Genomic DNA, 27,817 nt, shown 5'->3' on the forward strand with positions numbered 1-27,817 from the left:
CATGGCAGGGGGGTGGAACTGGATTGTCTTTGAGGCCCCTTCCAACCCAAACCATTCTGTGAATCTGTGATTTACACGATGAGAGCTCTTGGCTCTGATGAGCCTTGAGGGGGCACCACTGGGGGCTCCTTGCACAGCCTGTCTGCAGCTCATCCCATGCCCAGAGTGGGCTCACACTGACCTCGTGTGACGGGCAGCAGGAAACCTGGGTGGCTGCAGGTGCCCTTCCAAAGCAGTTTTGGCTGCAAGGGCAAGAGAACTTTATAGCCACTCTGAGCTTGGGCTCCTCAGCAGTGAGGGGTCCTTGTGTTGTGTGGTGGAAGTTGGGGCACAGAGCTGGCTCAGGGCACTTGTGAAGGTTTTGCTGCTTCCTGGCCCAACAGCCCAAAGTGCAGTAGAGCAGTGGCTTGACTTCCCATCCCCTTCATCCACACAGATCATTTTCAGTCAGAGATTGATTTACTGCTGTACAATTATTGGCCACAAACCAGGTCTCTCACGGGGCTACACCTGGTTCACTTGCTCCTGGAATCCGTCTTTTGGCCTGTACCAATCCTTCCATGGAGGGCTTAAGTTAGTTTTACTAAACTTGAACTCTAAAAGATGACTTCCTGGCACATAATCTATAGTGAAGAATTCCTAACTCTTCTCAAGTTAAAATACCCTTAGACTTAAGATTACCCTCCCTTTGATTCCCAGAGAAGACTTTCAGCAAGTGCAAAATATCAACATGCTAAAATATGTATGTTGAGCTGGGCAATTATCCCAATGTGTTTGTCAAATTGGACACCACCCAAATTCTTATGGAACATTTTCTATGCTTCATTTAGTCACTGTGATTTACCAAAAAAAAAGAAAAAAAAAAGGGAAAATGTCAGGACAGACTCTGTAGCAAAGAAGACAAAGCTAAATGACATAAATTGGGCAGCTCATCCTCACTGTGTTCTGGTATCACAGTTGCAGTAAGGAGAAACACTGCCTTGGAACTCCACTGTGTGAGGCTTTCAATGTGTAAAAATGAGTTTATGAATGTTTGTGCAGAGACATCTGGAGCCAGGAGGGATTATTTACAAAGAAAGCCAGACAAAAGTCAAATGGTCTCCAAATAGAAGGTAAAATGTTGTGAAATGTTGCTTTAATAACATGGATGCTCACAACAGTAAATGAAGAATCAACCATTCCTCAGTTTATTTGAAATTACAGTGTAAAATTGCAATGATATGATCTTGGCGACCCCCTTATCACAGGAAGTGAGGATCTGTTTTGCTGATTATCTCATTGTTATCTATCCAAGATTTCTTATCACGTTTTGTTCAATTTATACACACACAGACCATTCCTTGAATATCTTCATGTTAATTAGTCACATTTACCATCTTAAAGGTCTTGATATCTGGAAATTTGTCACAGGAGAAATTAACAAGTAGATGTTTGGGACCTGCTTCAGAAGGGAGGAGTTTAAACTTGGTGCTGGATTTCTCGCTGGCTTTCAGTGGTGGGATGCTAAAAAAAAAGGGAAAAATATAAGCTGAAAACGGGCTTGTGCTTGAGTTTCTTCCTTGTGCTTCCTGGAACAAGGACTAACTTCATCAGAAGTTAGTCATCTTCTGATGACTAATTATCTTTTACCTTAAGTAAGAATTCCTGTCAGTTCAATGAAAGATGGCCATGGAGAGACCACACAGGACTTGGCTATTTGATGAGTATTTAAATCCCCAAATCCAGGCATTAAGGTCTCATAAATTCATTATGCAGTGACCCAGACAAGCCCACAAAGGGGGACATAATAATATCCTATGAGATAAGACTCCATGGAGAACAGAGGGCATAACACACATCACTGAATTATTGAAACAGAATAATCTGAGACTGAAGAATGTTAATACCAACTCCTGAATTAGAATAGATTAGAGCAGCAAGAAAACCTCAGTGTTTACAGAGCAGGAAATTCTGAATGGAAGTTGAAGTGTTTTACACTGGTGTAATTTGTAATTCTTGGAAGCTCTTGTTTATGTTTTTCCCTTACCCTCTCATATTGCCTTGTTTCGCCTGAGGATAAAGTTGGATGGGATAGACAACATGAGGTTACTAAATTCCCTCAGGAGAACATAAATTATGGGATGGACCATTCCTAATTGGTCATGTGCCAATGGCAATGTTAGGTTGCTGTGTTTGTTTGTTTGTTTGTCTGTGTATTCATTTAAAGAGCACGCTCCCATATCCCAGGTATTTTTTCAGAAATAACTGCATTTGTGAGGATATGTTGAAATTTGTGTGGAATTTTGTGTTTGTACAAAATAAGGAACAGTCTGAAAATTTAACCTTTCTGTTTAAGTTGTGAAATACTGAACAAAAAAGTGCAGGACAAGATGCAAAGTCACCAAAGCACAAAAATAGGAACCCGGGGTCTACAGTAAAAGGAACCTATTTTATTCCAGTCTTCTCAACACTATCTCAACATCATCAAATAGTTTCCCTTGGATCAGAACAAGAAGGTTCAAGCTGTCTGGCCTATAGCAGCATAGGCAGCCTCAGCAAAATTTACAGCTTGGATAAGCCTATTTGTTTTGTTTTGTTGGGTTTTTTCTGGAACTGTGTTGACCTGCTAGATAGGCAGGAAAACAAGTTCTGTCCAATTATGGCAGCAATTATTTGACTTCCCAAACTATGGAGGCAAAGCCTGGCTTAGATGAAGAGCTGGTTCATCCCTGTGTGCTTCATTATGAGATGTTACACTGCCTGGCCTCCCAGGTTGCAGCAAGAAGAAGAGGATGTCTCATCCCACTGTTTGGTTCCAAGTCATCCATGCCTAAATTCTTGCTCACGTGTCTTTAATAGCAGGAAGGAGGCATTTCTTGTACTCACCGTAACTCCAGGATTCCTGTGAGCAGGTCACAGCCTTCGACCTGCAGCACACAGTCCATCACCTCTGTGTCAATAGGATTGGTAAATACCACTTCCACATCCACTTCTTTATTCACTTTTGCTTCACCGTGCACCTGTGCAAAGAAAATGCTTGTCAGGCCAGGTTCCCTGTGTTCTTTTCCATCCAAAGCCTCCTCAGGCATCAGAAGAGGAGATACTAAGAGATGCTGTGATGAACCATGGTAGAATGTGAGCAGAACATCTCTTTCAGGGAAGAAAGTGCTCACAAGAGCTCATTTTCCCTTTCCTGTGCCGCTGCAGTTGGAGCAAAGGGACAGCAATTCACCTGTACATGGATGGCAGGGTTGTCCAGGGCGATGTTTCTTTGCACAAGCACTTGAATCCCATCTTCTACGTGACATATGGCTGTGACCTGGATTGTTTTGTCTGTAGTTAACCTCTGCTGGTATTCATTATATTTTATCCTAATGGGAAATTGTTTTTCTGGAAGGAAAAAAGAAAAAAAAAGGAAGTGATACACACTTTTATAAGCCCACAGAATCTCATACCTAACATCAGTATTTCCCTTTTGTGCTGTGTCTGGAACTAGGAGGGCCTTCAGTCATCACTGCCAAACTCGATTCCTGCAAATCTATCAGTTTGCTCTAGAGAGGTAGTGATTTATTCAATGTTATCCCTTCTCCATTTACTATTCTTGTATTGCTTGGCTTGTTTTCTTCCCAATTGCTCTGAAAGATGCAGCAGCTGGAGTTTAAGGAGTTTTACCAGTGCTTCTCCATTTGTTATGGGACATGCTGGGATAGGCCTCCCCAGTCCTATTTGCTCATGGTATCCTGAGATGAGCTGAATGACATCTTTACATTGCTTTTATCTTTCCCAGCCTTTTCTGCTTTTTATTATCGTGTTTTTACAGCATTTTCCATGCTGTAACTCAAACCAAAGAATGCTGGATGATAAGGGGTCTCCTCTGTTGCTTAATCCAGGCAATTCCACATTTTTGGCCACTTGTACAATAAACACCAAATTCAGAAAAACCGCAGAGAGGTCTTTTACTCCACAACAGCTCTTCAATAGAAACTTTCTTTTCTGTAGAGCTTAGTGGGCTGTTTCAGCTGTTTCTATTCCTCACACTTCAATTCTAATGCGCTAATGGACTGTGTTCCTTGTTTCTGCTGTTAGCCATGTCCTGTTACCTTTCAGTAAAGTCCCTCTTAATTGATCAGAACACGTTTAGTTGGAGTTTATTTTAATTTTGTTGTCCATAACATTTTTTTTCCAAATGCAGATTTTATTAGATGAAATTTCATGATTACTCACTGTCTTCTTTTCACTCTTAAGATACGTTTTCCAAAATATGAAAAGTACTTGGGGACATGACATGCCTTGTTAATGTAAGTGCAATGTAATATTTTTTTCAGCCTTTTCTACACACAGATTTAAGATTGTGGTTTCTTAGAGCTCTTTCCCCCAAGTTGACCAGCTTCCAATGCCCATTTACTGATAAAACAATTATGATTGAAAGTTGTTTGAAAAATTACCTTCCTTAGGAGACAGAGTGACAGACATGGAGTCCTTCCAGATCTCACGGACTGGTCTCCTGGTGTACAGAGTGCTCCAGGCAGTCATTTTTACATCAACAGTCTTAGGATAAGGCTGTAAATTTGCAAGAACCAGGAGCAGGTTGAGATCTTTGCCAACTTCCAGAGAGCCAGCCACCTTGAATTTCCCTGAGATGTCAGGCTTCTGTTCGATCTCCTCTGGTGTCGGTGCTGTAGGATCGAATTTATCCTCCAGTCCCAGCTTCTTGCGGGCTTTTTTAAAAATATCCCTTTCTTTTTTAGAGCCTGTCAGAGAGAACCACGAAAATTATCCTTAACACTGCTAGAGACAAGCTAGAAGAACATGGTGTCTCTGCTTAGAAACAGACCTTCTGTTTTCCACAGCCCTACCTCATTTCCTGGATCTGCAGTCAGTAGTGTCACTGCCCCTATAATAGTGTTTTTTTGGAACACAAAATCTTGAGTCTAAAGTTTCTCACTCTTCCCATTTCAATCCCTTTTTCTGGCTGTGATGTTTAGAAATGTGAATTCTCATTTGCTGATACAGAAAAGGCCCCTAAAGTAAGGGAAGGTTGATGGTACTGTGTAGTGGGTTGTCTCTGGCTGGCAGCCAAACATCCCCCAGCACCTCACTCCCCATTTCCACAAGAGGGAAGAAAACAGGAGGGAAGGAGAGAAGACTCAGGGATTGAGATAATGACAGTTTAACAGGGAAAGAAAAACTGTGCATGAACAAAGGAAAAGAGGGATACACTCATGACCCCACATCAGCACAATCAGACCCAAAGGTCTGGCAAGTTGTTAAGCTGTTTGATCCTTTGTAAGAGTTGCTTTTTGTGGGCCAAAGCACTGTTTTAGCTTAGGTTTCCGCAACAGGCCTTTCATCCTGCAGACAAATAACTGGGTTGTAGCCTAATTCTCACTAAGCAGAGGCAGGCAGTGCATGTCAGCAATAGGCAGATGGAGCAGTGAATGTTTTATTTGGAGATACTTGGACTTGCCTTATTGAAGCCCCATAAAGCAGCTCCACATCAGAACGGGCAAGGCTGTATTTTTTGCTCTTTACCTTCACTTCCCTTTTCTGTTAGAACTTAAGAAACAGAGTATAAATTTTGCTCCTACCTTATAGATACACAAAAATGCCCACTAAGAGGCTCCTAACCCAAAGTTTACACGCTTTGGGGGATGAAGCAGCTGCGTAAACAGAAGGAACCAGTGTCTTTATTTACCTTCTTCATATTTATAATCCCTGGTGACATCTACACGGTCATCTCTACCAACTGCCTTTGTGCTGATGGATTCACCAATTTCAGTAGACTTAGACAATATCAATGTTTTCTTTCCAGTTGCTGAGTCATAGTTCCAGTACATGCAGTCTGCATTCACTTCTGCAAACACGAATGGGCAGTCATACTCCAGGTCTACTTCTCCTTCTTTGACGGCGTATCGTGAGGCAGGACCACACTGATAAATTCCTACAGCATCAAGAAAAAATCATTGAGGCACAATCAAGCCTTTGACAGTAAGCAGATTACTAAGCAGATGTTTATCAATGATTCCTGAATTGCCAGTGCTGCTGTCCCATTCAAGCCTTTTTATCCACACAGACCCTCGTGCCAGGCCAGTCATCAATGTACCTTGTGTTTATCCTGAATGTACACTTGATTTATGTTATATTGCCCCTTAGTTTTCAATAGCTCTTGATACCTATATTGGAAATATGGGAATTGATGTGGAAAAACTGCTCTTAGAAGCCGGGTTTCTTTCTTGGCATCCACAGGCGATCTGAAGCTTTTCTAATGGATAGATAAAGGATTCTCTTCTGCAGCTATTTCTGAGCAGGATGAGAAACTACTTTTACAAATATTTTACTTTTTTCTTTTTTCACTGAAAGTGACTTTGTAATTTTTCAACATAATTCCTGAAATAAAATTTGGGTACCTCCACTTTCTTCTTGGGGAGTTGCATCCAGAATTTGCCATCCACTGTATGAGGGGCCCAAGTCATTGCGTGTAAACCAGCTTTCATTCCAGACATGGAAATTCCTACGAGCAAGAATGAACAAAGAAAGCTGCTAGTATGTGTTTATGAATTCCTCTTCACATCCTTTAATCAGCCATCTTAGTTAAATGGATTAAATGCCTCAATTTGCACAGGTTCTTATCTGAGGCTCAGCACTTCCTCTCTGACCCTGCCTACATTAACTAGATAACTTCTGCTCTTTGCTGAATGCAAGCCTGTTTGAACTGCATTTGATGCTTAATAGCAGCAGCAGATAAATTATTTTTCACGTGAAATTATGTCAGTGGAAGAAAAAAAAAAGGCAGCAAAGCTGGTTCTGTTGAACTTTTACAGTTTAACATGAACTGGTTTTGAAGAATAGTTTCAAACTAAGTCAAGTCCCCACTGTTTGATATTTCCAGTGCAATATTGCAGTCATCTGTGGCATCATAACTGTAACTTTGCCTGCTCTGGCTTCAATTAGCTGTTGCAATTCATGTCACAATTCTCTGTTTAACTGAGAAAGAGTGAAAACACCAAGTTTTGTAGTACTATTTTGTAGTATTTTTTTTAGTTGATCCTGTGTGTGTGTAGTTGTTTTTAAGGCAATTTTTAAGAAGATAAAGGTTTGATCATTAGAATCTCTACTCTGAACCTGAAGACTTTATAAACATTAGATAAGTCCTACTATTAAATATTGAACCTTACCATATGCTGTCAGCTCCCCTCTCCAAATGATTTCCCTCTGCATCATAAAACTCGTCCACACGCAGGTTTCTGTCTGCATCATGGGCAGAGCTGAAGTTTGTGATTGTCCGAGTGGGAATCCCCAGACACCTGAGCACTGAAGAGCGAATAGGAAACCTCAGTCAGAAATCAGTATTTCTGGAAATTTCATATAACACAGTAATGCTTTGAAATAATTCCATGCAGGAAGTGTTACTGGTCCTTATTTCAGTGGAATCTGTGCAATGCCAGTTAAGTGCGTGACATAAAACATACCTGTAGTCAGCACTGCTGCAAAAACCCAACACTGTCCGTATCTAACAGGTTTGAATCCTGATTTCTTCCAGCTTTGCAGGATTTCACCACTTCCAGTCCAGCTGGTCGGATTTTTCCCACCCTCATAAGTTCCACTCCAGTTTCCCAGCACCACCCCTTGGTCATCGTTGGCATTGACCTGAAAAGATATTCACTGTATTTATGGTGAGGTAAATTAAGAGTTTACAGCCTGTCTGAAAGGGGCCTGGGAGTTACAGCAAATGTCATATTGGATTTGAGCCAACAGTGCTCCCTCATCATAAAGGGAAAGCCCATGCTGGGCTGCAGTGGGAAAAGTGTCACCAGGAGGGTGAGGGAAGCTGTTAATACCCTTTAATTACCCCTGGCGAGGCTGTGCCAGGAATCCTGTCTCTAGTTTCAGGTCCCTGAGTTCAACGGGATGTTGAGACACTGAAAAGGGCCCAGGAGGGAGGGTTACCAAGATGGTCAGGGGACCTGGAACACAAAATCTACAGGGAGAAGTTGAGAGCACTAGGCTGGTTCAGTCTGGTTAAGAGGAGAGGGGGAATGTAAAAACAGCTTACAGCTACTTGAATGGAACACACTAAATGTGTGTTCTTACTAATCTTTCTCTGTTATATAACAGAGGCAACAGCAGAAAGTTGTGGCTTGAGAAAATCATGTTTGACATAAGAGAAAAACTCCTCACTAAGAGGGTAGTGCAGCTCTGGACTGGTCACCCAGAGAGGCCAGGAAACCTCCTTCCTCAGAGATTTTTAAAGCAGCCTCACAAGTCCATGGCTGAGCTGGCCTAGGACCACTGTAGTTCCACTTCAAATGGGCAACTGGACTAAAGACCTTCAGGGTCCCTCAACACACCACCCCATGTCTTTTATCTTAGGTTTGACTGCTGGACATCAAAGTCATACATAACAGAACTACCCCAGATGAGATAAATCCAGCAAGCTCACATCAGATGACCACCCATGTATTTCTCTGGCCCATATTTCACCACCCACACTGTCTGCTGCATACAGACAGTGGCCTAAAATTCTCTGAGAAATGTCTTTATATTTACTTTCACTAACTACTTCAAAAGGGCAGTTGGTGGTTTGGACTTTTGGAACATGTTCCTTACCATTGCACTGAGGACACGGCCCAGATATTTGGGGTCGTGTCGGTGAGACACATCAGTGACAGGATCCTGACGGTAATACAAGCTTCGATCCATTATGGAAAGGCAAATGTCAAGGATATCCCCTTGGAACTGTGTTACAGAAATAAATTAGTGGTTTGGAAGCACAGATTACTAAAAGTCAGGGTGCAGAGAGCCATATAAGCATTGAATGTTGGGTTGTTTTTTTTTAATGACCAAATGAAGTGCTGTAGCTCAGCCAGGAATTACTGTATAAAAACATGGCCACAACAAACTCTGAAGGTCAGAACTCACAAAGCTTGGAATCTGTGAGCTTTGCCTCTCCTACAGTATTTTACTGCTGTAATGCTACTTAGTGTCTTAATGAAGACACCAGGGTTTCTGCTGCCTGCACCTCCAAGGCAGAACACTGATGAATCAATCACAGATCCTCATTAATCAGTGTTAACAAGTTCTGATTTCAACACCAGGCTCCTGCTCTTCAGAGAGGTGTGCGACGAACTGGAAAAGGCAAATGACCAGTTCATGCAAAAACCAGAGCACAAAACAATGCCTGGTGTTCCAGCACTACATTTACCTGCCCAAAGTTCCATCCAAAGCCGCTGATGTGATTTTTGTTGCCTGCAAAAATGATGCCAAATTCTTCTAGCACGTATTCCTCACACTCAGCCTGGCTAGGCATGAACACGTCATCACCTGAAAAACCAACACAGAGGGATGGACAAGCGCAGCAGGCAGAATAAAACAAAACTTCAGGAGTCTTGGTCTTCATCTGTAAGAATGCTTGCAGATATCTACCCTTTGATATTCTTGGTGTTATAAAGAGATCATGAAACTCACGATTTTCTACAGCTAGAGAGAAAGGTGGGGGGTGTCAGAGGGAAGACAGACGTATGACACTGTCAAATCTGTGACAAGATGGTAAATGTGATTCTTTCCTTGGTTCTACAGAGGCCAGACACACTATTCTAAACTTGTGCAGAAGTAGAGAAGCTCTGTCAAAAGCAGAACTTAATCTTTTAGGGCAAGGACCTGTCCAGTAAGTACATCACATGGAAATGATTTTATGCACCAGAAGGTTCTAGGAAACTGTTAAACCCTTTTTTTTTTTGTCATTAATACTCTGTGTGGTAAATGTTCAGCCCCCGTATTAAAGTACAGATCAAATGCTGCAAATATTAATGAAGCTACAAGAAACTTAATTCTTTCAGGGGAAATTTGACACGTTCATACCTGAAGACCAGGGGTTAAAAAGCAGAACAAAAGTGCCAAGTTTTGCTGTTGAGGGGCTGCCACTTGCAGTGCTTTGAACACTCAACCTGTAACGTCCGATGACAGCGTTGTGTGGGCTGGAAATGGAGATGCTCACAGAGCTGGAACTGCTGGACTGTAGAACTGCACTCCAGCCCTCTGTGCTCGCTGTGCTGGAGATACCAAACGTGGCCAGAGTCTTAGTTGCCTTTGAGGGTTTTGGACCTTTTAAGGAAAAAAAAAACCACATTTTTTTTTCCCCTCCACTTTCCTGAAATAGAGATTTAGTCATCACCAAACTCAGCAGGGATGTGACCCTCCCCTCAGGTGAATTTGTGCCATATATTGGAAAGTGAAGGAAGCTGTGACTGCTCACTGAGACAGAGGTAACACAACAAACACCTCAAATGGTTCCACGGCTCTGTGAACCAGCATGTTGTCTCTGAGGGATGATCTTGCTGCTCTGCAGTGTGTATCAGGCCAAAAGAATGTCCTGAGGCAGAATTACTCTCTCTGTGAAGGAAGCTGGGAGCCATACCTGTTTCTGCAATGAATATTAAGTTTTGCTCGGGCTGTTCTGTTCCATTGAAGGTGACAGTGAAGGCCTGTCCTCTCCTCACAACCAGTTCATCACCAGAAAATTTACTTGTGTGGTGTTCTCTTGCATTTTCTTTCAGGTGCCAGTTGGTGCTTGGCTGCGTTGCACCTGTGGAGAAGTGAGAACAGCAAGAAAACTTGAGGGTCCATCCAAAGAATAAGAGGCACAAACACACTGAAGAATTGCTTATTCCTTTCTACAGGTAATTGGTGCCTGTGTGGGGTTTCCACCAAATGCAGAAATAATTTATATGTGAGCTTTTTTTTTTTTTGTTTGGAAGAGACTCCGTTTTGCTTAGGTTGCTAGAGATTATCTGGTACTAAAGAAAAATCAGAAAGGTGTCTAAGAGTAGGGAAACCAGAGAGAATTGAATATTTGTGAGTTACTTGGCTAAAATTCTGGCTGAACTCTCTCAAGATGTCATTCATTCTGACACGGTGTTGTACTGACAGAGGTACAGCCTTGCTGACTCTGAATGAGAAATAGGGAAACCTGACTGAGCTGAGAAACACTTCTTGTGTATTTTAAGCCATGACATGATCTCCAGCTCCATTTGAGCCTCACACAGTTGCTACTGTTGGAAGCACCTGATAAGAATGTGTTGGTGGACACTGGGCTGTCACTATTTGGCAGAATTGGAGAAAGAACACTGCTAGTAGTGTTGTAGAAAGCTCTTGTATGTGAACTATGGCTTCAGAGGCCAAAGAATAAACCGTCTGATGTTGGTTTGGCTCTGACATCATCAGAGCCTATGGAGGGTTCTCTAGTAGATTGATGGTTTCATTAAAATGCAGAAGAAAAGAGGAAAAAGATTGATTTTTTTTTTCCCTAAAGGCATTGTGTGCTTTTTAAAAAATATTTTTTCTTGCTTTTCATTATTTTTATTATTCTTCATTTCCTCTCCCCCTGCAAATAGGGAGAATAGGAAAGAGTAAGAGTGTGGTCCTTAGTAGTGGAACATAGTTATCCTGTGCCATTATTGAGTAAAAAAAATCATTATCCCATGTTCAACCAGATTTATTAGCGTAAGGAATTTTTTACAGCAGGATCATAAGTTTATCAAGTTTAGACAAGTCTTGAAATAATTCCATTAGTTGTCTTAGCAATGTAGTCACAGTTCAAATGGGGAGGAACACATTTTTTTTGCAATATCGACACAAGCAGCACATACTTCAATTTTTCCAGGAACAGATCTCCTTAAAAAAAAAAAATCTTCAGAAACTTAGCAATGAAGCACATTTATTGTAGAACCAGCTGAGGGCTCAGAGAGATTTGCCTTTAGAAAGACAGGAGTTGGAAAAGCAACATGGGGCCGTTTACAATAAACTGATCAGTTTGCATATGTAGAAATGTTAGCATGTGAGCAAAAAAAACCCCACCACTGCAACAATCCAACCACAAAACCAAAAATCCCCTAAAATTTGTATCCTGTCTTAACTACATGCTTCAGCCTTCTCATTGTAGCCTTCCTCAGCCTTTGCAATGACATGTTCTTGAAGTTCTGCTTCATTTGCACTTGTCTGACAACTTCAAATAGCTGCAGACTTTCCCCTCCTTCCTATTTGCAGAATGCAATGTTGTTATATCTGTTAATACACCTGTTTTCCCAGCTCTCACTGGGAGAACTGCAGGGAAAAAACGCAATTCCTGTGAAAATCCTCCTCCTAACTCTCAATGGAACAGTTTTCTCCTCCTTTTCTCTCTTGGGTCAAAACTCCCTAGAACAGCAGCGACCTTTCGGTGTCCATGACAGGGCTGAACATGATGTGTGGATGCAAGGAAAGAACAAGCAGCACCACAGAAGGGGTTTTCCCCTCGCTCACCTTGGCCCATATCTGGTCAGCACGTCCTCTGAGAGCAGCTTCTGAAGCTTTCCTCTGAGTGGCCTCCTCTACTTCTGCTGGCTCAAGGAATGGCTGGTGCCTTTCACTTCTTTAAGGTTTGTTTGCAGTATTTCAATATTTCCTGTGGGGGTGGAGCCTTTGCCCCCAGCCCTGGTCTGACCAGTGGGGCTTTGAGGATTCATTTTCCATTCATTTTTCACTCTCTCAGCCCTCACAGCCTGACCTTGTTTCCTTGCAACTTGATATCTGAAGCTTGGACAGTGTTTATTCCTAACAGTCTGACCACTTGTTAAGAGTTTCTTAATGTGTTTAAAGCGAGAAGAAATTCAACATTTAGTTGCTTTCTGTTATAATGATAAAATTATAGGAATAGCATAACTCCTAACAACAATAATAATAATTTAGGGTTTCAGCCTTTCCTTGGATACTCAGCAAATTGTTTTTCTTTGATAGAAAGGTTAGTTATGTTGAAAGAAAAACCCCAGCAGTCTGTTCATGCTGGCAGACGGTACGTCAGGAAGAACAAGTTGTGGCTGTTGTGTCAGCTCCTGGTGTTTATTCCCAGCTCTGGCTAAGCTGCCTTGCAGGCCTATGTTGGGCTTTGTTTGTAAAACAGGTGAATTATACATACCAGACGTTTGGATTAAAGATTATGGGCAAAGGTTGAGAACGAGGGCTAAATTAATGAGAAATATTAACAGTAGTCAGAACACTCGTCAAGCAGAATGCATCTGACCCAGGCAGCTTCCTGTGCACCAAGTAATGCTTGCAGAGCTTGTATATAGTGGCTGTGAATGTTAGGATTGCACAGGCAGGTGCTTGAAACTCTGTGGATAGCAAGGGAAGATTCTTTTGGACCTCAGAAAATGGAAAGTGCAAGCCTTCTTTGTATTTTGTTTCATGTACCCAGAATGAGTTATATCAGAATCATCTTCTGCAAACCAGTTCAGTCGTATAATTCATAACATCCTGTAACAGTAATACCCAGATTTCTTCCCTCACTCCAGTAAATGTTAAAGAAATTAATATGTAGGACTAAGAGTTTCAGCACTGAACAGTGAAGGATGTATTTTGTAACAGATTTATTCCCTTCAGTATTACTTTCTCTCCTTCTTTGTATTGCTGTTTTCTTTCACACCAACTCTTTATGAATCCACAGTGACACTTGAATTCTATTAAATGTCACCTATTATTAACTATGCCTTTGTTCAGGATGGGAAATTAGTCCCTAGAATAGTCAATCTGCTCCTTTATTTCTTTCTGATCTTCCTTAACATATCCAAAAAGGACCATGCTACAACCACGTGACCATGACTCACTGGGACCTCCTCAGTGGACCCACTGATCTTCCAGGTCTTTCCCAACCTAAATGATTCCATGATTCTGTGATTCAGTACCCTGAGAAGTCTGGGCTATTCTATCTTGTTGCATTCCCTCCTTGAAAAATTAGGCAAGGAACTTGCTGAGCAAAGCTCGCTCCTGCTATCTGAGACACAGCAAGGCAAGTGGTTTTCTACAGCTCTGCTGTCTTTGTAACCCACTGGGGAGAGACCTGGGCCCCTGGAACAGTGCTGTGGACTGACTCACATCAGCACTCCCCAGACTGGAGCCCCCTGATGTGGACTGGTCAAGTCCACATGGAAGAGTATTTGGTGGAGATCTCTTCTGGGCCTTACGTGTTGTTCAAGACATACTTCTCACTTTCTGTCTTTGTCTTTTGTTCACAAGGCCCTAAATAGCAGGGGCATTTTGAAGGGAAGCCTTCAGCCTGCTGCAGCCTGAAGCCTTCCTGAAGTTCTCATTTCAGATGGGAGACTGGCAGTGACATAGTAGTGACATGCACTAATATGTGAACTTCAAAAACCCCCACGGGACCAGGACACAGGAATAAACCAAACTGGCAGTGCACAGACTGGGCTGAACCTCTGCTGGGCTCCCCTGACAGCTCCCACTCACACACCAACTGTTATTTATAGCCCATTGTATTTAAATATATTTCCCTACCTCTTCCACTTGTGCACACATCCCTTCCATGGGAATTGAGTAAAGATATTATTTGGAAGTTTTAACTTCCAGCTACTGCTGCACACTCATCATCAAAGAACACCTCTTTTTAGGCTCCCATCATGACCCTGCTCTGGTCATTTCTTCCAAGAATCCAGCAGGTTGTCCCATTCTGTGCACAGCCACTCTTAATGCCAATGCACAAACAAGATGCTTGCAGGTGTAACTCACTCCTTAATTGTAATGACACTGAAGCTTAAAAGTGACAGACAGAAGCTGAGATAATTATTTTGAGTGTGAGACTGTGAAACAAATCCTTAGTGGCAGTAGTGGTGCTGCAGACTATCAAAACCCTTAAAAAAAATCATGCTATCAAATTTTTAGGATCTTTTTAGGTGCTTTTCCCTTTTCTTTATGCCCAGCCTTCTGGATTCTGTTAAAGCAAGTCCATTGGAGATTGGCCCACAGATGCAGAAAAATTTTTTGGGGAAAAAAGTGTGTCTGTCTGCAGGATGTGTGTCAAGGGGTGGGAGGAGCAGGGAGAAAGAGAGGAGTGAAAACAGCTCTGTGCACACACACACCTGCACAAAAACCCTCACAGCTTTTTACATCAAAATTGTGCCTGGCAATATGAGGAGCATCCCCGTGCAATATTGGTATCTCCAGCTGAACTTGAGTGTTTCTTGGACCCTGGGCATTGCACAAGCAAGTGCTGATCATGATCAGCAAATACCAGTTAAATGCTCTGTTACTTCTTGCATTTTTTGTGACAAGAAAATTGTCGTTAAGGATAGACTGCTGTCTGAAATTCAAAGAGGAAGCTTTTGGAGATCACCTTGCTAAAATTTTCTGGCTAAGCTATTGGCAAATCATTGCTTAAAAGGAAGTGTTACAATGCAGAAACAATTGGTTTGTTGGGGTTTTTTCCCCATTGCTGTAGATAAATATTTTAACTGTCCACTTTACTGCATAGTTCTTTCGTTTAAAAAAAGAATTTTTCTCCTCGGTCTAATATTTCAGCTTCACTTATCAAATTGTGTTTATTTATTTAAGCTCTGCTCAACAGAGATGATTTATGAGGGCATTAATAGCCTTATGCCCATTGTATGGACCCAATTCTAGCCTAAATTCTTCTCTTAAACAGGCACACATGTAGATGGTATCACACCCAGCAGCTGCACTGAGATAGTCATTAGTTGAGCACCATCATGCTGTGGAGGGGTGCTGGCACAAGGTCAGGAAAATAACATGAATTATTTAAAATAGTAATATATGGACAAACACTCGTGTCCTAAGAGTTTGTGCAATCAGTTGTCTCAAAACTGTGAGAACGGGGTAACTGTGCCTCTCTTAAGCTGCAGGAGGGAAAGCAAAGTGTGTCAGTTCTGCACTCAGAATCTGTTCTGGCCATGGTTGCTTTCCATTAATTTCCCGAGCTTTTCAAACCTATGTCACATAAAGCCAGCACAGCAACATGGTCTGGTTGCAGATGTCCCTGCTCGTTGCAGGAGGGGTGGAATAAATGGCCTTTAAAAAGGTCCCTTCCAACTCAAACTATTCTATGATTCCATCCATTTTTACAATAAGTCAGGCCTAAGTGAGTACATGTCCAACCCTGCTAAAGGGTATTGATTTAAGACCTTGTCTCCTAAGGCTTCACTGCTGGACTTCTGCTTGCTTTGTTTGTATTTTAAAGTGCCTTTGCCTTTCACAGTAATTATAATAAATAGTTAAAAGGGATCTACAGGAAGAAATCTAGCCCATAGTCTGTTCTTGGCACAAGTATTCCTACTAGTACAAAATTCATTCCTACCTGACCTATCCTCCAATTTATGAAATTCCAGGCTAGAAGAGAGTTTGCAGTTGTCATAACTTCTTCTGTTCTGTTTGCAGTTTTATAGTATTCATAATATTTAACTCCAGTATGGTAATTGATGTATTATCTTCTTTTGCTTGTTTGTGTATTATGGAAAATCCAGGAAAGAAAAATGCTGAAACAACCTATGCATAATCTCAAAATGTAGTGTATTCCAACAATTCAGAGCCCTTTACAAAACAGATCCCCACAGAGAAAGCCAACACATGGTACACTATTCACTTTCCCATTCCATACGAACAAAGAGACTTTTTTTTTTTTCTTAACTTACCAGCCATGCTTCTTTGCTCCTCTGTGCCTTGGACTTTGTATTTCTGTGAGCAACTGTAGACCTATATGATAAGACTTCAAGCTCTGGCTGTGTGGCAGCATTTATAGGGAAAACTTTAGGCCTCTCCTTATGTTCAAACCAATTAGAATTCACATTAGGTGAGTGAGGCAGGTAAGTCATACCAGTGGTCATGTAAACTTCCTAGTAACCATATATTAGCTCACAGGTTTTAAGACATTGCACTTATGCAATTCAGGCCATTTATCCAGAAGGTTGAAGAGATGCTTAGAAAAGCAGAGCATTTAATTGCATACCTGGAATCCAGGATTTCGCATGCAGTGATGCATCACTCAGGAAGGGATGTTTTTTGAGTCAGTATAAATTAAAATCTCTTCCCAGTATGATCCAAAGTTGAGTATTCATGCAATAAAAGTATACATTCATAATAAAATTCATATGGTTCCCTCCCTATGAGTGTATACTTATAAGTCTGGAAAAAAAACCCTGAACTTTTCATTTGCCTCGTCAGTCCTTTTTTTGGGATCACCACAGCAATGCCTTTGTGTCAGCCCCTCCTTAGAGCCTTTGTGAATTATACTGATGGTATGAATGCTGTAAATGTAATGTAAGCTACTAGTAACCTGACAAACCACTAAACACTGAATAACTTTGATGAGTGGATCTCAAGTGGAAACTCTCCCTGCACAGAGAGAAACTTCATCCTCATAAAATAAAACACTCATTTTGTAGCAAGTACAAATTATGACTGTAATTTGTGCTTCGATGGCGGTTACTCATCTAGTTTCTGACTATAGAGAGAGAACAATAAATGTTAAAATATTTTCACTGACACATATGGGTCATTGTACAGATACAAAGAAAATTAATTTATCAGCATGGCCTCACAATAATTCTCTTTTTCAGGCTAATTTTTCATTTTTCTTATCAGTCCTGTGGCAAATTGATTGTGGATCTCTCTCTCTCTCTCTCTTTTCCTCCCTCTACATACAGGAACTTCCATTTCCTTATGCTTACACAGATTTGAATAAGGTATTTTGTCTCTTTATTATTACTTCATCTCACTTATCTGCAGAGATGAGAAGAGACTGAGGCAATCCCAGGAATGTTAGTGCTTACCTGGAAGAACTTGAAGGGCGGAAATTTCATAAGATCAGAAATGGGCAAGCACAGTCTGTGCATGAAATGGGGCAAGAGGCACAAAAAAGAGCTGAGAAATTACAGTTGACATCAACTAGTTTGATGAAAATTCCTGGAAAACACTGAAATAAATAAACTTCTTAGCCTCTAGATGATTCACAGCTAGAACAGAGTTGCCAAGAAGTCAGCCAAGCCCATCACTACACCAGAGGAGAAGTAAGAAGTGTCATCTATCACCACATGCTGACTTTGATTTGCAACAAGATACCACAGCGTATTTTCATAAGCAGACTTTGGAAACACTGATTACACAAGATTTCTATTAGTTAACTGCATAACTTGTTAAAAAAAACAAATGCTGCTGTTTCAATGGTTTACCATCAGACTGGAAGGGCATAGTGGCTGAAGTGCCACTAAAAGCTGCCTTGGAGCTGTGACATTTTAAATATGCTCTTTGTTATTAGTGTTGTTCAGCTGAAGCACTATGCTAGCCCAGGGCTAACCTCAGCTGGATAATGTTAAGAATACAGAGAATGGAAAGCTTAAAAAAATTAGAAGGATATCAAGTTTGGATCAGTCTAAAGCAGAGGCAACTGCAGAGATATGATGATGATATTTTAAAAGGATGTAAAGTGGTTATAGAAAAGAGGAGGCCAGTTGAGGAATCATAGTCTTAAAAACTTTATTCTTTGACAAAAGACACTGAAGTGAAACATAAAATGTTGGCAGGGAAGGAAAGTGTTTAGCTGGACCCTCTGGGTAGGCTGTAAAAGTGTTAACTTTTTTTCATGGGGATTAAGAATAGACTGAACACACATTTGTCAGGGATAATATATGTGCAGTAGAGCTGCCCTTGGGGCATTTATTTTGATGTCAGGGCTGTGACAGTGACACTTTTCCCCCCTGTTGCTTATTCTTGGCACCCGATGCTGAACCGTGGCACGTCAGGAGCGCCTCAATGGGGAGATGGAGCTTCTGCAGCCACTCTTGATTCAGCCTCATTTGCTTTGCTTTTGCTTTATTGCTGTGACTGACCTGCCCACAGTGAATCAACTTCACATTGTGTCCTGGGGTGAAGGGTTACCCAGTTCCTCACTGATGTGACACACAAGCCTGCAGACTTTTTGCGTGTCACATTCAGCTCAAGAGCTGCTCATTTCAAAGGAGGAGTAAAATGTTCCGTGTAAGAACAGAGGAAGGTTAGCACTGTGTCTGTCCAGTATTGCATCCACTGAGATTCCTCTTTCTGCCAGTATAAGCCCCTTCCAAACATCACCTGGAAGCCCCACAAGAGTCTTTCTCGATTGTCTTGTGAAGGGAAAGTCTGTCCCACCTTCACTCACTTGTTCCCTGAAAGAAGGAATTTACAGAAGTGACCTGAAAACAGCCACATCTTTTTGTTGTGCAGAGAAAAGCCGCCTCTGCTTCAGAATCCATTTAAGTTCATTGGTTTTTTTGTACCTCAGAGCAATGTGTTTCACCTGGTAATTATGAGTTGTGTAAATAATGTTCTAAACATTCCCTTTCTTCCTTTAAGATCCACTAGTTCTTACACTGTCAGGGTTAATAGGTACTCAAGGCTTTGCTTCACTTTATTTATTTATTATTCAGTGCTTTTTATTTCTCTCTAATATCATGTCTTATGGTATTATAATGCTCCAAATTACCTAACATCAGATTTTTCAGTCTCTTTTTGTGCTGATACCGCAGTTTGAATATGTCAACTCGTTCAATTTCTTCTATATGCTTTTTGATATAAAGGAAAAAGAACTGAACATGATGCTGCAGGAAAAAGACACTATTAATCAATTGGTGATAATGATTTTTGTATTTCCTGATCTATTTTTTTATTAATGGCATTTTTGTTTATATTTGTTAGTTCAGCGTTTGCTCAGCTCAGCCCAAAAGGTTGTATTTGTTCATTCCATACAAAGTAATGGTGTCATAATAAGATTTAAAATAGCAAGACCCTGGACAAGATGTTTAACTGTGTGGATGGATAAAAATGGGCATATCGGAAATTGTGTTGAGAGACTGCACAGTGAGCTGATGTGTGAAATCCATAATGCAAAAGGAGAGGATTGGAGTGTATGAAATGAACTGACACAGGATTTGTAAATAGTGTGCTCAGGGAGCAAGGAAAATGCTGGAATAGCTGGAAAGGCAAGGGAGTGAATTGTTTGAGAGGGAAGAAAATATTGTTATTAGAGAGAAGCCAAACAATTGTGAAAGACTAAGGAACAGAATTGAGGAGATCAGGAATTGGGATAGAGCACAGCAGGAAGTGAAGAGGAAGATGAAAAATTGATGTATTTGAGACAAAAGAGAAATAGAGAAAATAAAGATGGAAAGTTAGGCAGGAGTACAGATAAGGGGAAGTAGAAAAGCACACATTCAGATGTTTTTTTCATGGAAGAAATACTCCATGCAAGAGAAAATTATCACAGAAATGAAGGAAATCAGGAGTGAGTCAAAGATGGAGAAAACTGAACCAGAATGGTGGTTTGGTATTTATTAGAGTAGAAGAAGAGTAAAACTGAAGAAGAGAAGAATGAAGTTTGAGGAAATGTCATCAGGAGGAGGTATTGAGGGAATCCCTAACCTGGGATAGTTGGCAGGGATATGAGTAAGAGAGAGAGAAAAAGGATCTGGGACAAAGCAGTGGAAGCTTTAAAAGAATCAAAGCCCAAATCAAGGAAGAAAGGTAAGAAGACAGTGAGTATAAAAGTACACAAATCAGCATATATATATATAAATATTGTATTTCAGTGACTGTACTGAAATCCAAGGTACTCTCTAAAACAGAGTTATCAAGGGCTTGTGGAAGAAATCACACATGTCCATAGCTCTTCCCTGTTTTCCAGTTGCAGCTGCTGGCGTAATAAGCGACTGTTTATCCCTGCAAACCTGGCTTGTTGTGTGACTTTGGACCATTGCAGCTACAGCAACAGCACTGCTAGAACAGCTTTGGTGTTTTGACAACACTGAATTTGTGCTGAGAATTTAAAGCAGGACTTCCCCTGGGACCAAGTGCTCCCATCTCTGTCCACACACCCTTCGACTCAAAGGTAGGCATTTTCTCCTTTTAGCAGGAAATGGTGTTGCACTACAGGCTGTGGCTGTGCATAGCTAGGATGTTTTAGGTAATATTCCACAATTCTCCAGACCTTTTGGCACTGGACTGGTGAGACTCTGCACTCTGCAAAGCAGGAGGGGGGAGGCTGCCAAGGAGAGTCAGCAAAATGATGTCTGTTTTTTGGCGTCACAGTGCTGGAAAGTCCCGACAGTTGTTCCTGCTGCCAAGGGGATGCCTTTTCCTGAAGCAGTGGTTGCCATCCACACCTCTGTTACACCAGCATTCCCTTTCCTCCTGGGCACTCCCCACAGCTCTATCCTGCACCTCTGTCCCTTTCCTTATTCTGTTCTCTTGCAGCAGAGACAGCCAGACAAGCACTGCGAGGTTTAGAAGGGCTGTAACTGGATAGGTTAGAGTTCATCGTGTATTCCACAGTGGATAATTGTGCTTGATCCTGACTCTGAAAGAGAATTCTTTGGAATATGGGAGTGCCAAGAAACAGGTCTACTGGGCTGCAAACACTGTGTCATGGTTTTGGGAAGGCTTTCTCCCCAGTCACTGGCATAGGATTAACCTGAAGCACCCAAACCTGTTCTGCAGAACCCAGCACTGTACCCCAGTGCTGCCTCTGTAGCTCATTTTTACTCACAGCCACACAACTTTGCTTTATTGCAAATCAGACTGAAGACATTCCTGGCCACCACTGTGACATCTGACTCAGCACTGAGGCCATGCTGTGCTTGTTTTGAGTTCCTCCAGCACTAAAGCATTTGGTTGGTGTGGAATGCATGACTATGGCTAAAATAAAGTACAATCCACTTAGGTCTCAAACTAGACTCATTCTGTGAGTCTGGAGTGAGAGCAAACAAGATCTGGGGAGAGATTGGTGAGCAAGAAACACAACAATCAAGCCAAGGGACCTTCTAAGAATTGTTTCCAAGGCAATAATCAGCCTTTATTTTCATTTTAGACAGTTAAGTGAGTCTCATTGCCCTGTTTGCTTCTTTGAGGCAAATGACACTTCTCAAACAAGAAGGCAAGTGCTTCCCATTGTAAGAGAGTGGTGGCAGCTGTCATTTGTAGCCATGAGACACATTCAACAGCAAAAGCTTAGTATTTTGGGCAGGATTTGCTTTTGGAAGTCTGAAGCCACTTTTGACTGCAAAAGAGGGGAAAGGGCATGGGTAGGTGACACGTTATGGCTTTGATACCATCCATTCTGTGTCCCTGAAAACATAATAATTTCATGTCAAGAATATCCATAACTCTATCAGCTTATCTTGAACTCTTCTTTCTTTCCCCTAAACGCTTGTATCTGTAGGGAGTAGAATCCATATTTTACAGCTGGGGAAACCAGTAAGGGAGGTGCTGTGACTTGACACTGTAAGTAATGTGCTATTGTAAGTCCCATCCTGCTACATCACAGTCAGACCTTTTGTCCTATAAAGAAAGTGTTTCCTTTTGGAATATTTTTAGCAAATAACTTCTTAACAAATGATACTGCAGTAGTTTATCTTTTGTGTTTGGCAGTGTAACCATTGGCCACACAGGGAAAGAACAGGTCACTGGTACCAAATCACCACAACTTCAAACTGCTGCTGTTGGTAATAACAGTAACAACATCGACTATTGCAAATAATTCTGGCTTTTTTCTTTCCATTCATTGTAAAACACTCAGTAGCATTCTGAGAAGCCATGAAATCTGCACAGCTTTAAGTGCTGCAATTTATGTTTTGTATTTGAAATCGGGTTTCTAAGCCTGGTGTATTCAGGTAAACAGAAATACTCCTTTTCCTGGCTCTCCCTGTGTTCGAGTTGCTCCCATTAGCACAGCTGTGTGTGTGTCACTGCACAAAAACGTTTAGGACATTTCCTGTAATTTCATACTCAGGGCTAGTTTCAAGAAACCAACTTGTTTTATCAGTTATTTCTTCTTTGTGAACTGTGAAATAAGTTATTGGTGTAACAGCAGAAATTGTAAGTGTGCCACGTCCCTTCCTTTGGGCAAAAGGGGGAAAAAGTATTGCCTCAAAAACACAAGCCATTTCAAGCTTGCTGTGTCCTCACTTCCCTAAGTAGATCTCTCCTTTGGCATTCTTCTGTAAGCACATGCTATTAGGTTTTACTGAAATTCTTAAACAATCAGCTGCGAGCAGCCGCTGATGTAAAACGAATGTAACAAAGCTGAATGTGAGACTGGATAAAAGGGAAGGTGATTTTATTCTAAACAAAACTGATTTCAGTCACTCACACTTATTCTCCTACAGATTTTATTCAGCCAGTCTTTCGTATTTGTTTTCCATACCTGTGTTTTTAACAAGGACTAAGGTGTGTGTCTGGCTAGTCCAACAGGATTATTTGTGGTTCAACAGAGGACAAAGGATTCCAGTTTTGGAGTCATCGGGTTTCCTGGGTTCCTTTTGCTGGGTGACCACATGCTCACTTTGGAAGTGCCTTTTGTACCCTTCAGGGACCAGGTCTCTGAGTCATTAAGCAATGTTGTTGATTGACAGCCTGTCCCTTTGTCTCCTGTCTTTAATTTTAGGTTGTCCTGTGTTTTCCCAGTCTATGTTTCAGGACTCTGGCCATGATCTCAATGACCTGCTGTTGCTGTCCAGTCACACTGTTCTTTTCTCCCTTCTTTTCTTGCTGTTTCTTCTGGTGCTTTCACACATGTTTCTACATGTAATCCATTGCTGTCATGCTTAATGGTTCTATTACAAATCTCTGCATTCTGAAAGTACACAAGGACACACAGAGGAGGTGACAAGATACAGAGAGGATCCCGGGCTGGGGACTGTACCTGTCACACTGAAATTGCACTTGGAGGGACTTCTGTGCTGTTCATTCTGACAGAACAACCCTCATTCCCAATGGAAACCCATCAGTGTAAACCAGCTCACCCCCTGGTTAAAGCATGAAGGGTACTTGGGTTTTTTGGTGGCTTTTTAGTCACCAGGCTCAATGCTGTGGACACTTTTGGAAGGGGGACAGTGAGATGAACCCTCTGAGTGACTGTAAATATATCAGTGCTCTTTCATATAGTATTGCTCCATTGAGCATTACCCAATAATAACAACAATGCTTTTGTAAGAGGAGTTTCTGAATTTAGGTACTGGTAGCTTTGTTTGAGGGGGTCTACATTCCTCTTTCACCTACAGATCTGGTTTTGGTTGAATAATGGCCTACAGTTCCTGGAAGCTCATTAAATGTCACCCACGCTGTAGTCAGTTAAAGACTGAGAATGCTGGGTGTCATAGAAGGTTTATCTGAGGGTTTAAGAGAGAATAGCAAATAGTAGAATAATATTGAAAAAGAATAAAACCAATCTTTTATTGGAGATGTGTGATAACCAAAGATTAACAGCTGTATTTAATGTTTCCAAAATTCTAACCCTGTAGTGCATGATGGTTAATGATGTATTAGGATATTTTGTTTGAGGGAAACAAAACAAAACAGAAAAACCCTCACCATCATGCTAAAGAAAAAAAAAAGCACATACATAAATTTAACAGCACCTCAGTTAAAATGAAATGTGAAGGTTGTTTGTTATAGAGATGCAGCCAAGGACAGCAAATGTTAAAATATAACAGACAGAAGATCCGTGGACATGTTTAGGAGAACCCTGTTATCAGCAGAATCTCCTACCCAAGGAAGTGTCTCAACCTGGTTAACTCTGATAACTGCTGAGAATAATTGTTCATTATTTCTGTCTCCCACTTTCCCCCTGTCACTCTTGTTACCTGTATCTTGCTTGGCCTTCCTTCAGATGATTCTGTTTGTAATCTTAACCTGTTAAAACAGAAAGACACCCTGCTGGGCTTTTAGATTGTTGTGACTGGAGCTGAAGACACCAGACAAACATAATCAAACTAAAGTCATCAAATCAAACAGATCCAATAGAAAGCTGCTTCCATCTCCAAACAAGAGAAACCAAGTTTCTTCGGGTGATTGGGAGAGTATCTCCAAAGTGTACTGCCAAGTCTGTGTATGTAACACAAAGTCTGATGCATAAACACATATATTTGTGTGTGATGAGGCATTATCCTTTAAAAGCTACAAGGCACCAAGTTATTATCCTTGGTAGGTGGTTGTCAAGTGACTGAGGCTACGGAAGAGGAAGTGGGAGAACTGTCCAAATTATAAAGCTGAGAGATCAACTGCAGTAGGGCTCAATTAGTGCTACCCCAGGAATTGCGACTGGGGAAATGGGAAGACAGATAGATGGAAGAGAGATTAAAGCTCTGTGTGGATTAAAAGTTGCTTCTTCAACTCCAATGTAAAGCAGCTTTAGGGGAATTTAAATTTTCAGAGCAGTGCAAGATAACTTTGCTGGTATCAACAGACTGCAATGAAAGTTACTGGAAAGGATTGTAATGGAGCTGGAACTAGGAATATGCTGCAGCTTTCACTGAATTAAAATGCAATTGTAAAAACTTTTACCTTAAAATTCCTGAGACAAGGAAATATCTTTATAATAAGGATTTTCCCATTTGTTGGTACTGTGGGAGAATAACTGTAGTTACAAAGCAGAAGTGAGTGAAAGCAAGTTCCAGTAGCATTGGAATTGAAGTGCTTTGAGGTTGGATCAAACCTTCACCCCCTCTGGCTGTTTAGCAGCAGCCTGGACTGTAGAAGTCTTTCACCCCTGATAGCCTGGTTGCAATCCAGTCTGCCCAGAGACTGGATTCCTCTACTGATATTACAAAGGGGTGGATCGTCTCACTTGTGCATTAAGTGAACAACGGGCAAAGCACAGGTATGTCCAAAATGTGGACTCAAACTTCCAGGTTTGAAAATCAGCCACTAAAGGCTTCTTTCTCTAACCTATCTGACTCTCTTTCTGTCCCAGAAGAAGTCCAAGTATCATCCTATTGTTCCCCCAAAAGGGGACTAGTGGGAAGTATGTTTCTGACTTGTACATTCTCATTCACCTTGCTTGTCCCTACTAGATTTCCCTATATGCATATATACTACCTTCATTTTTTCCATATTTTTCTGCAGAACATTGGTTTGGTTTTGTTTTGTTTTTTTTTGCTTCCTTTATGTTTCTTTAGGGCGACAGATTTTCTAAACTTCGTCAAGAAGTGTTGGCTGACAAAGTAAGAACTCTGGTTTGGAGCAGTTCCCAGCAGTGTGTGACTGATAGCACTGCAGGGTACAGCTGATTCTGCCTGACTTGAACAGGTTTATAGCACTTGCAAAAGTTTTTAGCCTGGATTTAACCTTAAAGCTCTTCTTGATCCACCCCCCTGCTATGGACAGGGACAGCTTCCACTATCCCAGGTTGCTCCAAGCCCTGTCCAACCTAGCCTTGGACACTTCCAGGAATGGAGCAGCCATAGCTTCTCTGGGCAACCTGTTCCAGTGCCTCGTTACCCTCACAGTAAAGATTTTCTTCCTAATATGTAATCTAAACCTATTCTCTTTCAGTTTAAAACAACCCCCCTTGTCCTGTCGCTATATGCTCTTGTAAATAGTCTCTCTCCATCTCTCTTATAGGCTCACTTCAGGAATTAACCCCAGAACATCGGGGAATGACCACGCACTGCCCCGAAGAACTACAGGTTCGTACCTGCGGACCTTTACAAGCATCATCCCAAATGCCTGAGCAGCCAGGAGGGTGCGAACGAACCCCTGCCCGGTGGCGCTCAGAGCTTTGAGCCGGAACTCAGAACTTCTCATCAGCGGCGCCCAGGCTCATCCAGCCCTGCCCCAAAGCACCCACAGGCTTCCCAAACCCCCTCTCAGAGCTCTCCCCGACCCCAAACCCCGTCCCGGGTTCCCCCTCGGGGCACCCCGGCCGGCGCTGCGGTGCTGCCGCCTCCCGGCCCAGCGCGGTACTGCAGGTCCCTCGCCGGTGCATTCCAAGAGCTTTTCCTTCCCTTCCTCATTCTTCTCAACTTCTTTCAATGTAAAATTCCCTCGCGTGTCTCCAAGCAAAAACAATCAAACAGGAATGGAAGAAGAAGCTGGCTCTTCTGCTTCGCTTTGCGCGAGGAGGGAAACTTCAGGGCAGTCTTTGTTGGCCCTTCACACTTGATTAATTCATGTTTACAACGGTTTGCTTCATTTGAATGGAGCTTTTTGTGATTTATTTCTAGTATTTTTTCAGAGATGTAGCCTCGGCCTGCCAGCACAGACAGGAATTGCATTAAAATAGGCTGTGGTTTGGTTCCTACCATTCCTAGCAGGTTACCTTTGTTTGGGATGCTTAATAACCCCCTTTTTTTGTTAAGAGCATGTGTGTATGTAAGGAGAGTCCTTCCCTGTGCCCATACTGAGAAATACCCTCAGCTCAGGTAACCGGGTGTGCAAGATACCAGTGCAAGCTGCAGGTTGTGCCTTGGATGGTAGAAAACATCTGGAGCCCCAGGCAAGAGTCGGGAATGGGCACCCACCCTTTGCCTAACAAAGGGCTTGGGACCTGCAGAGCTGGCATTTTCTAAGGTATAAGGGAATATATTGAGCTCAGAATGAATGACATTTTGGTTATACGTGCTCACTTTTAATGCAAATAAAATGTAGCTCCAAAACCTCAGTCAGATATGCCTGATTTTAGTGAGCTTTACAGCAAACTGAGTTTCAGCCTGACCTATCAAAGCTCAAAAACAAATTACATGTGCTTTGTGCGAGATGATTCATTCTGAGTGTCACTGGGTGTTGACAGAACTCTGAAGAAATCTGGTCATAATTTATCATGAATTTAGAGGTGTGTTTTGAGGGCCTTTCCTCAGAGTGTTTTCTCAAAGTGCTGCCATGGCTATGTTAAGCTCTTTTTAATGTGTAATTTTTGGGGTTATGTGAGTGTCCCTGGGGCCTTGTGCAGTCCAGTAGGAGTCCCAGTTGCTTCAGGATTTTCTGGGTGCTGCTGCACCACAAAAGAACCGGTTTTCTTCCAGCCTGTGTCTTTTTAGCCATGTTGACTAAGATTTGTTTAACTGCAACTTATGTGGCAAAACCCCCTCTGGACTGAGACTCAGCAAGGATTTCAAACGCTTTGCATCTGCTTGGTTTTTTCGCAGAATTAAATTTACACAGGAGGCGTTTGATGTGGATGGAGGAGGATCGTGCCTTAGCAAGCTCCTCTTCCCCACCAAATCCTAGGACAGGTATTCCATGGTGACCTCGCTAA

The 27,817-nt window shown here is 41.8% G+C and overlaps 1 protein-coding gene across 1 annotated transcript; it reads right to left on the reverse strand.

Annotated features, from left to right (window-relative positions):
* Window positions 1-1,220: 1,220 nt before the first annotated feature.
* LOC113972581 (protein-glutamine gamma-glutamyltransferase E-like) lies at window positions 1,221-12,362 on the reverse strand. The gene is made up of 13 exons (XM_027693838.1): window positions 12,277-12,362; window positions 10,394-10,561; window positions 9,838-10,080; window positions 9,182-9,300; window positions 8,587-8,715; window positions 7,449-7,626; window positions 7,155-7,290; window positions 6,387-6,490; window positions 5,675-5,920; window positions 4,425-4,730; window positions 3,212-3,369; window positions 2,866-2,999; window positions 1,221-1,503 (listed from the first exon to the last, which is right to left on the reverse strand). The coding sequence occupies exons 1-13, from the start codon at window positions 12,284-12,286 to the stop codon at window positions 1,356-1,358; spliced, it is 2,079 nt and encodes a 692-aa protein (XP_027549639.1). The 5' UTR covers window positions 12,287-12,362; the 3' UTR covers window positions 1,221-1,355.
* Window positions 12,363-27,817: the final 15,455 nt, after the last annotated feature.

Source organism: Neopelma chrysocephalum, unplaced genomic scaffold (assembly GCF_003984885.1).
Source record: "Neopelma chrysocephalum unplaced genomic scaffold, ASM398488v2 Primary Assembly neopelma1_94, whole genome shotgun sequence".
Taxonomy (NCBI): Eukaryota; Metazoa; Chordata; class Aves; order Passeriformes; family Pipridae; genus Neopelma; species Neopelma chrysocephalum.